The sequence below is a fragment of the Phalacrocorax carbo genome, chromosome 2, assembly GCF_963921805.1.
Source record: "Phalacrocorax carbo chromosome 2, bPhaCar2.1, whole genome shotgun sequence".
Lineage (NCBI taxonomy): Eukaryota > Metazoa > Chordata > Aves > Suliformes > Phalacrocoracidae > Phalacrocorax > Phalacrocorax carbo.
Window position 1 is genome coordinate 78,510,299 of NC_087514.1, and position 13,126 is coordinate 78,523,424.

The following is a 13,126-nucleotide window of genomic DNA, read 5'->3' on the forward strand; positions in this document are numbered from 1 at the left end:
TCAGTAACTAATCTGAGGTATAATGCAACAGCATTTTAAAATATTTTAAATCCTAGGACTCACACCTTGGAGTGAGCTCCTAGAGAGATTGCTATTACTTAACAACAAAACGTTGTTCTCAATGTAATGTCATGCTTGATTGCTGGTTTTTATTGACATAAGAGTAAAATGATGCAGTCAGAGTACTGCTGCTGAATAAACAAATTAAAAAAAAAAATCAAGGAAAAGACGGCCTTCGTCCTCTAGGAAAAAGAGGTGCTAATGAAATGGTATCAAGAAGTGTTGGGACACATACTCTCCTGGGGCTTTTATTTATAATATAGCTTCGGTCTAATACAAATATCTTTTTCTGCATTTAAAGGGGTGGCTAAGCAAATATCCTAAGCCAGAGTTGAGGAGTCGTGCCACTTGAATAATACCTAACACTACTTTCAAACCTGTTTTTTGTATGTCTTGTATGTACTGTAAATACTTCCCAGAAATGGAGACCCATTATTGCATTTCTGTTGACTTGCAAGATGTCATGTTCTAACCTAAATAGCTTGAAGAGGATCTATTTATGTCTATGTCTCTATGAGTTCAGCTGTTCTAATGCAGAAGCTATGCTGCTAAGAAGCCTTTCAGCAAGTGAGTTATGACCATAGCTGATGCAGCGCTGTCGTTCCTTCAGGAGCGTGGATGTAGTTCTGTAAGGTGATGGATGAGAGGCAGCTAACAAGAGAGGCAGTAGGTTTATCTTTCCCCGTCCTCTCCCTAATTGTCAGACTTGTATTTTGTATTGTTCTGCAGCTTTAACCACAGTGACACCCTATGTTATGTTTCAGTAGCATATCCATTGCAGTATCTGACCCATAACTGTAAATGGTTTCTTTGTAGAACAAAAAGCCTGAAGTTTTCAAGTGAACAAGTATCAATATCGGAGTTTTAACACTATAGTGTCAGTTTTAACAGAAACCAAGCTTTAACATCCTAATCCCAATTGGGTTTTTTTTGCCAGTGTAGGTTCTTCCCACCTCTTTTTCTGAAAGGGTACATTTGGATTCCCTTGCAGAATGCGTGCAGTAAACGTGGGTGTACATTTGTGTAGACACAACTGCACGTAATTACAGAGTTTAAAATCACCAAATATCTCTCTTCTAAAAATGCGCAAAAAAGGAAAATAATTTTTTGGGCCAGAGTGACCCTGGCAGATGAACTGTGGCGGGTTAACCTCAGCTATGGGCCGGGCACCCACCCAGCTGCTCACTCACTCTGCCTCCTCAGCGGGATGGGGGAGGAAAATGGGATGAGAAAGCTTGGGGGTTGAGGTAGAGGCAGGGAGATCGCTTACCAATTGTTGTCATAGACAAAGCAGACTCAACTTAGGGAAAATTAATTTAATTTATTGCCAGTTAAAATAGATTTGTGTAGTAAGAAGCAAAACCAAACATTAAAGCCACACCATTCCTCCCCCCTGGCCCCCTGCGACTCAGCTTCATTCCTTCACTCCAGACTCCTCTACCTCCCCGCAGGCAGCACAAGTTGGGGTGGAGAGTGGTCAGTACACAAACGTTTCTCTCTGTTTCTCCTTCCCTTCACATTTTCACCCTGTTCCAGCATGGGTCCCCCACAGGCTGCAGTGTGGATATCTGCTCCAGCATGGAGTACCTCCTTCTTCTTCTCCTCCTCCAACCTTTGTGTTCCCTCTGCTGTTTCTCGCCCTTTTTGTTCCCTGCTCCTCTCTCTGCCCAACATTTTCTGCCCTTCCTTCCCCCAGCTTTCCCTGTGGCTGTGCCCGCCCATGGCTGAGGGGCTCAGCCGTGCCCTGCGGTGGGGCCCTTGGAGCCGGCTGGGTCCGGTGCGGGGCCACCCTGGCCGCTCCTCACAGGGGCCGCCCCTGCAGGCCACACTGCCTGGCACCTCTATCTGGTACGTAAACTTGCAGTAGTAGTCAAATATTTACGTGAGTGTTACAAGATTTATAGAGCGGGACCCATAGTGCTGGCAAAGACAGCAAAACCTAAGTTCAAGTTAGGACACCTGGCTGCCACTGCATTATGTGCTTGTCTCAGTACTTTGACACTTTGCCCTCTCACCGATCATAAATGGCTGGCACCACCGCAGAGTAAGTCATGTAAAACCCAACTTTGAACAAATTTCTCTATAAGATTTTCATTTCATTGGTAAAGAAAAAAAAATCCCATACCAAAAACATCCAGACTAATGTTAAAATTACTAGCTCTTATGGAATTTAATTACAATATTGCAAGAATAGACTTATGCCCACTCTCTCACTCTGAGTTTATTATTAGTTTATTTTACTGTTTGGCAGCACTGCAGCGCGGTCCAGCTCAATCTGCTGTGGACTGATAATATCAGCCATTAAATAAGAATAGGAACACTTCCATCAAACAGTGCGGCAAAGCGGTAGCACAAATAACGAGGTTAGAGGCTTCCAGACGCTGCCTGTGCGGCGTGCCATCCCCTGCCGGTCTTGGGCAAAAAGGCTGAGGGCAGGGAGGGCTGACAGATCTCATAGAAACAGTTGTTTGCCCCTAGGCATTAAACCTTCATTAATCCTAGCTAAAATTGGTGTATGTCCTGAAACTTGAAATAGATTTATATTTTTTACATTCTGATTACTTCTTTGTGCCTTCGTTGTTTTTTTTTTTTACTTTTTTAGCTAATCAAAGTATTCAGAGTTAAATCTTAAGATTATGAGTATTTTTGGTCTCAAAAATCCTTTTTGGCTTGCATTTTCATATTTTAAATGTAGGCTTTTTTTTTAATAAATTTTGAATATTTTCTTTTAATTTTCCGTGAGAGGTTTCTTTCCCAAATTACATGCAGATAAAGGACAATGATTGTCCTTTAGCTTATATATTTTCTGTGTCTCTTCTCTTTATCTTGTTGAAGTATAGATGAGTTCATAGAATGAGCGTGAAATGCCTCAGACCTGGTAACGATTAGATGTGGTTTACCTCCTGATGTGAATGCAAGGAAGCAGAGATCTGGTTACCTAAATGATACATTGGAAAATGCAATGTAATCAATAGAAAAAAAGCCACAGTAAGCACATAAAGGATGTATTTCTATGGTAGCTGAAGTAGCCTGCAGAAGAAGTATTAGTCTCAAGCAGATGTTCTTTGTGCATTGATTCAAATACTGTCTCAAAAATTTCTTTGCATTACCTGGGACATGCGTGCACTTAACTGATACAACATAGTCTTTGTGCCAGTTATTTTCCTTTAATATGAAATGGCTTTTTGTTGCATATGTTTATACCTTGCAAACCTATTTAGCTACTTCAGCTAACAAGGAAGATTAGAAGTAAAAACATTTCTTTCCTATCATCCTATCATTTGAATATGTTTACAGTCTCTCTTACCTACCCAATTGAACTATGGAATTAGCAGAATGCAATACCAGCAAAACAAACATCAGAAAATAACTGGCTCCACAGTTGAGAAAGATGCTCAGATTTGAGGTCACCAGAGCATCTAACAAAGTGCAGCCAGTATGTGAGCAGTCCTGTCCTGCTAGAAGAAAGCATGTTATTTATTAGTTGCATTACAGCACACTACCATGTAAAGAGTGATACACAATCTTTACCTTTGTTTGCAGAGATTTGTATTTTACTCTAAAGCAATTGGCATTGGTACTTAACAGTTAGAAGGACTGTGTGCAATTAAGATACGTAAAAGCTCTGCAAGGGCAGGAATATCAGCACCAGCACTACTTGGAAATACTTTTCACCCTGGAATCTTACCTCTGATGTCTTCCTTAATGCAGATACCAATGAAAGCTTGAGGCCCTTCAGTTTCTTCAATAGTTGGGCTTTGCTTGTAAATTAAGATGAAAACAGGGATGGGGGAAGGCAGGGAGAGCACAGAGAGGCACTTTTGCACCTACAGCAGGGTCCATGAAAGAGGCTCATCAAACCTAAAAGTCTTTATGATGAGTCTTTAGCACAGGCACTGCAACAGCAAATCCATCATCAGTAAGTTAGGTACTATGTTCAGACTTCAGCTGTTAGAAATGCACAATGTCAGTAACAAAAATCCTTCTCCTTACTCCTTCAGTTATATATTTATGACATGTAGTGTGATTGTGATTAACTGGAGAAGTTGCCTAACCTGGTGAAATCCACAAGTATCTTATGTCTGTTGTGCCAATAAATTATCTTCTAAAGTTTTTTGATGAGTGAAACTATCTTGAATTTTTTTAAAATCCGGAAATGCTGCCTTTTAGTGTCTTTGCTCAAGATGAGATTACAAGTTACCTCCAAATAAAGACATACCCAAGTGTGCTTCCTAATACCAACAGTCCAGTATGCAAACAATTTTCTCTACACTTAATTAATATGAAGGATGAAAGCAGAGAGCATCCAGATTGTTTTGAAGGTTCTTTTACATGTATTACCCAAGAGTTGATATCCATGATGTGTAGGTACTGCAGTCTGGTCACAGATCAGGGCCCCTGTTGTGTGAGGCAGGTTTTGGGTGGTAACATCTTACTTGGAGATCAAGACTTGGTCAATGTAGAACGTAGCATTCAGAACTCCTTCCTCTAGTTCAGTGCCCTGAGCACGGTCTTTAAACAGTCATTCAGGTTTGCTCTTTCTCAAAACAAGTGGCTTTTTAAATATTTCATGTGAAATAGAAAAACTTTGACAGGAAGGACTGAGACCATCTCACCTTAAAATAGCAGATAACACAGCAACTGTGCGTTTTCTTGAATGAGGAAAGCAGCACAGGAAGTACCAGGGCTGAACTCTGAGTGCCTAAAGGCATATTTATGTGGATCACTGCTGTGTTCTTTCCTTTGAATGAGACAGTTGAAGTGAAGCACATGGCCATTTCAACGTGACTCTTTGTGAAGGGTCATAAACACTGCAAAGTATGGTGAAATTTAAAAAGTGATATGGACTTAAGTTTTTCCTGTTACTTCTTTATTCAGGATTCTAGTTTCTGTCAAACGGGTTGTATCCAATCTAAGTTGCGTAGACTCTTCACCTGGATGCATTTTATATTATTCAAAATGCCTGGCTTAGATTTACACGTGCCACCATGGAGTTCAAAAGCTTTGTGTTACAGTACTCATTTTAGAAGTATGGTCCTTTTTATCAGCAATGGGACCATTAGAAAGTATGTAAAGTAAAAGCTTGTGTCTCTATGCAAAAATCACCCTTCTCCAAGCTTATGTCAGTGTAATCACTGTCAGCCAGTTCTTTGGAGTTGAACTTTGGTGTCTTCTTCAAGTCTGATTGAAAACAAGCATGTGAAAAAAAATCTGAATTTGGGGATTTTTTGTTTAACTTACTTTCGTTCTTTGTAACATCAGTATTAGTAAAATATTAAGTTGTATTTGAATGCAAAATGAAAAGAACAATAGTAGACCTGTAGAAAACGTGATTCACTGGCTTTCAGTAAATAAGAGGTCTTCAGTCAAGCTGTTCCAACCTCTGCTAGCATGTGAAGAAGTGTGACAGCTCTTGCAACACTGCCTTTCATCTACAACATAGCTGTCACAATTAATTCTTGCACCAGTTCCTTGATCTCACTCAGAAAGACAGCATTCATTTTGTTAAATGCTGAAGTAGGTTTTTGTGTATGGAAAGACAACACAGGATACATTTTAATAACCTGAATATTCAAAATAAGTTATTACTCATTATCATGCTGAACTGTCATATCAGATTTACCATGTTCAGATGAAAAGGTAATACATTAGTCACCTCTCATACTACAAATACCTATTATTTCTAGTTGGTAAATGATAAACGCTGATCCATATTCTGCCAGCTCTGCTTAGAATAACCACAGAAGCTAATGCTACTGAGATCTGATGTCTTACCCTTCTTGCATGCTTTCTAGAAATGCTTACTTTCTTCCTTTCATCTCGGTCTCCATTTTCTTAAGAAAATTGCAAATGAGATGTAACATTTGCAAGAAAAAGTGTTTGATGTAACCTAATGAATCAGCAAAATAAACCTGCATAGTTGTGCCAGTGCTATTAAGAGTCTGAATTTAATGATCACCCCACCAGCCTAGTTCTGCTTCCAGGGGTTCCCTAAATTTTCAGCAGTACTGAACTGCTGCAGTTGGACTGGATATGGACTGGATTTAGACTGCTCAAAAGTGAAGTGAAGTTTGACAGATCTGTTAATTCACATAGAAAATTACTGATCAACATTGTATTCTTTCATGTTTTCCAAGGAATCGTTTAAAGATTTTTTGTGCGATTCAGGATTTTGTCACAAATTTTCCTTTCAGGAGCTTCATTGGCTTAACTTGTGTAGGCTGCCCTCCCTCCTGTTAGAGAGGCCTGTCATCTATTTAACAAACCAGGTGGGCATGACAGATGTTCCAAATAAACAGTGGTCCTTCCTCTCCAGAAGTCAGAGCTTTGCATTAAACAACCTGTCAAGAAATGCATCACAGAGTTCTGGTGTGCTTCTGTTTTACGAGCAAAAATAACTACCTACAACTTTATTTTTGAAGATGCAGTCTAACTACACTCACATTTTTCTTCAGTTCGGAGCTGGCAATATCTGTAATTTTAGCAACAGCAGCTGGAAGAATGGAATATCTCTATTGATGTATCACACTGGCTGGATGATACATTGTTTCCTGAAAATTATTTTATTCTCCAGAACTTTTCTTAGTAATAAACTTGCCCAGAGAACATTTCTTTTAAATGGAAGCAGAAAAAGAGCTTTCTAAAGAAACATAAAAAGTCAGTCCAATTAGTTCCTCCTTGCTAAAATAGATTAGCGAAGTCAGATGATATTGATCAAAAATCTTTTAAATGAAGGAAATTTAGAATTATTGCAAGGAATTTGGCTACAGAAGTTACATAATTCTGTTCGAAAGTGTACAGGTGTTTTGAAAGCACTAAAGCAGTCCTCAGCAATAAATGCAGTTCTCAGCATGGACATTGCTAAGTAATCACAGCAATTCTGTAGTGTAATTTTTTCAACGATTACTTTTAAAAAATGAAGAAAGTTCAAGTTTAATAATTGGAAGTATTGATGTTAAAGTAGAAGAGTCTGATGCCAACATTCGTGTATTTAGATACTGGGATTCAACAGAGATTTTTCTGAGTGAAACTTAATTTTATCTGTCAGGATTAACACAAGTTGTTCATTTGTGCAGAGGAAACCATCAATTTATGTTGCCTAGCACTAGAAAAACATGAAAGCATCTTTTTTTATGACATTGTTTTGCATCTGTTACTGAGCCATGTTTTTAAAGTTCAGAAATTAAAACTGGGGTCTGCTAGAGCTTGTTCAATGCGGTGGAGTTCAAGAGCCAGGGGAGTGCTTCTTCCTGGTCCTCTGGAGCCCAATTTGGTGGAATTAAAGACCCAGGGGATCCTCCTGTCCCGCTCCCAAGGACAGGAGGCTGTCAGTACCATGTCCCAGGTACAACCGGTAGTGAGGCTGAGCACGTATTCCCCATAGGCACACAGGGATATACCGGACACATGGGACCAACTACACGGATACCCAGAGAAAGCAGCTCTTTTACCAGCACCCACTTAAAAGCAAGCAGTAGTCATGTAAATATGAACAACACTGATGGTCTGGTTCCTTCTTTCTGGTTGATCGGGACTGAAGTTTGCTAGTGGAATGTACACACACCCAGGCTGTCGTTGCCCACAGGCACACTCGCATTTGTGAGTCCCTCAGCAGGGACTTTAAGTCAATACAATATCCTTGCCCAGCCTCTGCCCCCCTTACGCAGTGACTGGCTCAAAGCCTGGGTCTCTGCATATGTAGGTCTCCTACTCACCAGCCAGTCCAGCTTGAAGTTTCCTGATGGTTACACATACTCTCACACACACCCTATGGGTCTCTCCAGGGACTGGTCTGAGGCACTTCAGTTGCCGGCACCCAGGCCCTCAGTTGCCTCAGACATTTGATCTCTCTCTTTCTGGTCACTGGCACCCATCCTGTGCTACTTGCTATCTAGTCCAGTGTGAAGCTTGCTAACATTTGCACAAATGCAGCCTCAGAATAAGGACTGCACTTACACAGAAGATGGTTAGTGGTAGGATTTAATAAGAATATGCAATAGACTCATTTAGACAAGTGTTTACATAAAGCCTTTTACATTACTGTTTACATTTATCCCCTCTCTTCGTGTACCTACGCCTGTTCCTCCCTGATCCACATTTGTCCCATCCCCTGAACATCCTATAAGTTTTCCACATACCCACAATGCCCTTAAAACTTGTCATAATATTTTACACGGTCTGAAGTTTCTCTCCGCTCCATTGCAAAATAATCTGTGCCGTGCTGACATACTATCCTTTTAGGCAGTAACCGCCCTTAGTCTGCAGGGCATCCTGGACAGGGTTTTTTTTTTCATTGATGCTTCTTGGTAGGTTTCCTATCAGAAACTGGCTGAAACATTCTCCTTCGATGGTCTTAGGAGCAGCAGATTCAGTGGCTTCTGTTCTTCATTGATTAGGTTACTTTGATTCCACTATCATTGTCCTTTTGATCATCGCCAGGTCTTTGTGCTTATATTTGATTAGCCTTTAGTCTGATAACCTAAAACCAGTAAAATTCATAATAAAATGTATCTGGTTTAGGCCAGATATTTTCATCATTAACTTGTTTTCTTGGAATTTTTTATCCTATAGGCTTCCTTTGAACTGTATAGCTCCCTGTAACATAATTCAGAAAGGAGAACATGATGTACTGCTTTATATACATCATTTCTTATCCACTTTATGTTCCTCATAATTTCTCAGTGTTCCTACCTAGTTTTGTCCCTAATCCAATTTAAACTATTCCAGCTATTTCTAAACCTCCAAGAAAATCACAGAACAATATAGTCTTTAGTATAAGAGAATTCCCTGTCACCAAAGGAAACAATATGTAAAAAAAAGTTCTAGATATACAGTGGGCTTGGCCAAATAGCATGTAATTGTGAGGGAGATAGTTATGTGCGGTATGACGAAGACCATGTACACTACATCACACATGTTGGGTTATAGTGTAATTTATCAAGACGTGCCATAGCTGTTGAACCTGAACTAATAGATAAGTGCTGAAAATGAAGTCCTATATTTGGTAGTTTTTAGTGGTTGTGTTCTCATTTCAAAGAATTCCTGTGCTCGTATGTCTGCTGGTTGCTGCAGCTGGGGGGAAAACAATATGTAAATGATCTCTCATAATATTAAGTAAATAGATAAAACCAGATGCTAAGAAGCTAATACTTTTGTGGGACTGTCCTGTTCCTTACCTTTTCCTTGCATTTTTTACAGAGGTTTCAGTATAGCTGAAATTGACATTTGGAAAGGGCACAAGATGCTTCTAGGCAACCTTATCTCCTCATGGCTAAAGCTTTGGGAAAATTAGTATTTATTGGATGTGCCACAAATTGTTGTTTATTCTGTGTGAGCATCTTGTACCTCTAGGCACTGTGCATGTAAGAATGGAGGCTATTGCAATGTGTTCTTGGAAGCAGGTTAAAAGAGTCGGAGTCTTTTATTGTTAATTTTTGCCACTATGTAAGAAAAAATTTCTGTTCACTAAATACTCTGTGTCAAATTGTAAGTCTGATTGTTCTATGAAATGCTTATTTGTTTTCTAAATAGTTTTAGGGAAGGTACATTTGCTTTGCTGAAATGAATTATCAAACAAGTCTCCAAACAAACGAAAGAAACCCTGGAAACCCCACTATTTTGTAGACTGCCAGGGATATATCTACGTATACAGCCTTTATCCTCAGTGAGGAGACCTCTGTCTCTCTCTCTCAAAGACTTTGCAGAGTCATTATTTACATTTTGAAGTTTCCAAATATTGCTCTTTCAATTGAGGTGGGGGAGGTCAGTTTGTTTGCTGCTGTAAACTCTGTATTTCCTATAATAAGTAATATATATTAGATGTTTAATATGGTACTTGCAAATTATAATTATTTAACAGAATTGATATTATGGCAGATGTTTTAACTAAATTTGCATTTGATTTCATGTATAATCATGATCTGTAGCTCTTCTGAGAATATAATAGTTGAATGCTTCTGTACAGTGTTTCAAGATTAATGCTGCCCTCGATCTTGATCCTTCTTAATTCTACCCTTGTTTATAGTAATTAAATATGCTAAAGCTATTTTTGTTTTCTCTTCTTTTTTTTAATATTTTGCACTTAGCAATGTAGCAAGAAAGCATCAGCTTCATTGTTGTGGATCCTGAAATCATCTGGAATAATTGCAAACCGTCCTTGGCCACGGATCACTCTTACATTGACAACCACTGCTATAATATTAACTATGGCTGTATTCAACATGGTAAGGGAAAAAGGGGTACTTTTTCTTGGGGTTTTTGTTCTTTTAAGATTTTTTTCCTGTTCAATCTTTCTTTAGATGCCAAATTTATGGACCATGGCTATGCCAGGAACCTATGTGATAATGATTGCCAGAGACAGAAATGTAAAGCAGAGCAACATAAAACATATTGTATTAAAAAGGACCTCTGCAAACAGGATGCTCAGCAAGAGCTTGGGTCTTGGCTAAATTTATTAAAGAAAAATGTAATTTGGAAGGAATGGAAAATAGTTAGATCCCAGGTTTGAATTGTTCAAATCCCTTGCTTATCTATGCATTGCTTAGAAAAACAGAGTATGGCACAAAGAATGCATGGAAGACTTTGTGTGAAACAAACTAAGCTTTATCAGATTTGTGGTGCTCCTCTGCTCGTCACAAAATTATCATAATGTATACATTATTGATTTTGTGTGCTTGTCTTTTTTTTTTTTAAGGAAAAAAAATAATTTACATCAAAACTTCAAAAGTACTGAATTACAAGTTTGTTAGGGCTTATGTCTACTTTAGCCATTTCCACCTGTGCTTTTCTTTTTTCTCCTAATAGGGAAAATGCATGTAATTCTATTATTCTTTTGTAACTATACTAAATACAGAGAAGATCTGTCATTAGTCTGCATAAAGCCTGAATATTAATGTCCTCTTTTATTCTGAAGGATGTATTGTTTAATGGGATGAGCACTACATGGGATCAAAAAACTTATTTTGTTTTGCCCTATTGCCTGAGCCTGATTCTATTAGTAAATCTGTGAAATTTTTCCACCTCAGTTCTGTATCTGCAGAATGAGAACTGTAATATTTATCTAGGTAATGTTTTCATTACAACATTAATGCCTAGATATTAGTCACATTTCAAGTGAGTGAGATTTGCACTTCGGTGCTTTTGAAATTGCAACTCTAGAACTTCCCTGAGTTGCTTGTACATTTTTTGCTTGAGGTTCGTAAAGGACTTAAAGACTGATAATACCTACACTATTTTCTTTTGTTTTTCCACAACATTTCAGGGGACCCTTAGTCAATCATTTGTTACAGTAAGTACTAAACTTATCAGAATGTAATGATGTAATGTGGGCTTTTGAATGTGAGCACCTGAAATTTCTGGTAGAACCTTCTCTCATTTTTTTCTATTAAATGATCCTAGTCCTGTTTTTGTTAGTTTTCTTTTCAGGAAAGTAGATATTTTCCTTTCTTTCTCCTGCTTTTTTTTCTTTTTTTAAGGAGAGGAGATAAACTCAAAACCAATTCCATGGTCAAGAATTAAAAATTCCGCTAATTGAATTTGGTGTTTAAGGCTGGTAGAGGAAAAGCTCAAAGAAGCGATGGCTGGAAAATGAGAAAATAAGCTCACTTTTTAGCAGTGAAGGTGGTTAGAAATGGGAACAAATTATTCTGAAAAGTTGTTGATTTTCCATAACTTCATGTCCTCAGCTGAAGACTATATGCCTTTATGAATTATAACCTTTAGCCAAGCAAAAGTTATTTGGCACACTACAGGACAAAACCCAGAGTCGGAGTAGCTTGTAAAATGTAGGTCAGATTAGAGTTTCTCTTATTTTCAGCTATGTAAATGTATGAGATTAAATTAAATAACCTACTTAGGTTTAAAGTATACTTTGAGTTAGAGGTCATACAACCATATGGTTAGTTATTAACCTAAAAGGTGTAAATGAAGATGTGGTCAGCAACTGTTTTTCCCTTAGACAGAAGCTCTACTATTGTGCAAACCCCCCCCTTCAAATTTGGCCTTCAAGGAGTAAAAGATATTTCAGCAAAAAAGCAGTTGTTCAGTAGATAATTTTTAGAAAATGTTTTTAGTTTCATTAGCTCAAGTCCACTTTTTACATGGACTGAATGTTACAGTAAAACTTAATAGGTTGTATTTTAAAGTCTTTGTACCTTATCAATAATGACTGCAGTATTACAAATAATCATGTTCCATGATATTCATGAGATGATAATTTTAAGTACAATTCCCACCTTGAAACTAAACCTTAATAGTTTGACTAGCAAAAATGACTTTAAATGTGATTGTGAAATTTGCATTTCCTTAATATTAATAGCAAATTGTGGGAGAGACTCTGAAGTATCATTATTATATCTCCAAGCAACATGTACTTAATAGCAGCGTCCATTAACTGCATTTATTGCCATGAACTCTTTCAGTAGAAAAAGGGAAAATGTAGCCATTAAGATTTAATGGAGATAAAAAGCGCCTACCCATCCCACACCTAATAAATCATAATTAAGACCAAAATGTCAAATAAAACCCAGTCTTTATGGTCAAGGGACATTAGAAAAAAGTGCGGGTGCAATTTTCCTTCAAATTAGCTGTTTCAGCAGACATCCGAATCTAGTCGTCACATTTGAGAGGTATATATAGTCATGATCAGTGGAAGAAAGTTAAAAAACAGCTAATGTGACGTAAGTATCAAATAATTCTTAGCTGAAGGGAGAGGGTGACTAATGCTGCTTCCATTGAGCGTTAGATCTGGTGCCATATATAGAATAGGGCAACAACCACTGGCTGAGGAAAACTGTTTTTGTGAAGCTGACCTGCATTAAAACGAACATGAGGAAGTTTACTGCAGGGAACAATCCAGAGAGATTGTACTGAGAGAAAGTAGGACTGCATGACTGCAAAGAGTTGATTCTCGGAAGCTGAATGAATGACTACACAATACATCAAATGATTGTGCCTCACCATCCTCAGGGATTCGTGTGATCGCAAGGAGCATGGTATGGTGAAGGAGCCCTGGAACAGCTCTTTGTTTCAGTGACTTCTGCATCAAATGCATGAATCGTTCTTGGCA

The 13,126-nt window shown here is 38.3% G+C and overlaps 1 protein-coding gene across 4 annotated transcripts in view; it reads left to right on the forward strand.

The window, feature by feature from the left end:
• ADCY2 (adenylate cyclase 2) overlaps positions 1-13,126 on the forward strand; it is a 218,695-nt gene that overhangs the window by 165,167 nt on the left and 40,402 nt on the right. For all 4 annotated transcript variants that reach the window (XM_064443349.1, XM_064443348.1, XM_064443351.1 and 1 more), the window contains one exon: positions 10,146-10,283. In XM_064443349.1, the coding sequence (XP_064299419.1) occupies positions 10,146-10,283 (138 nt within the window). The remainder of the gene's footprint in view (positions 1-10,145; positions 10,284-13,126) is intronic.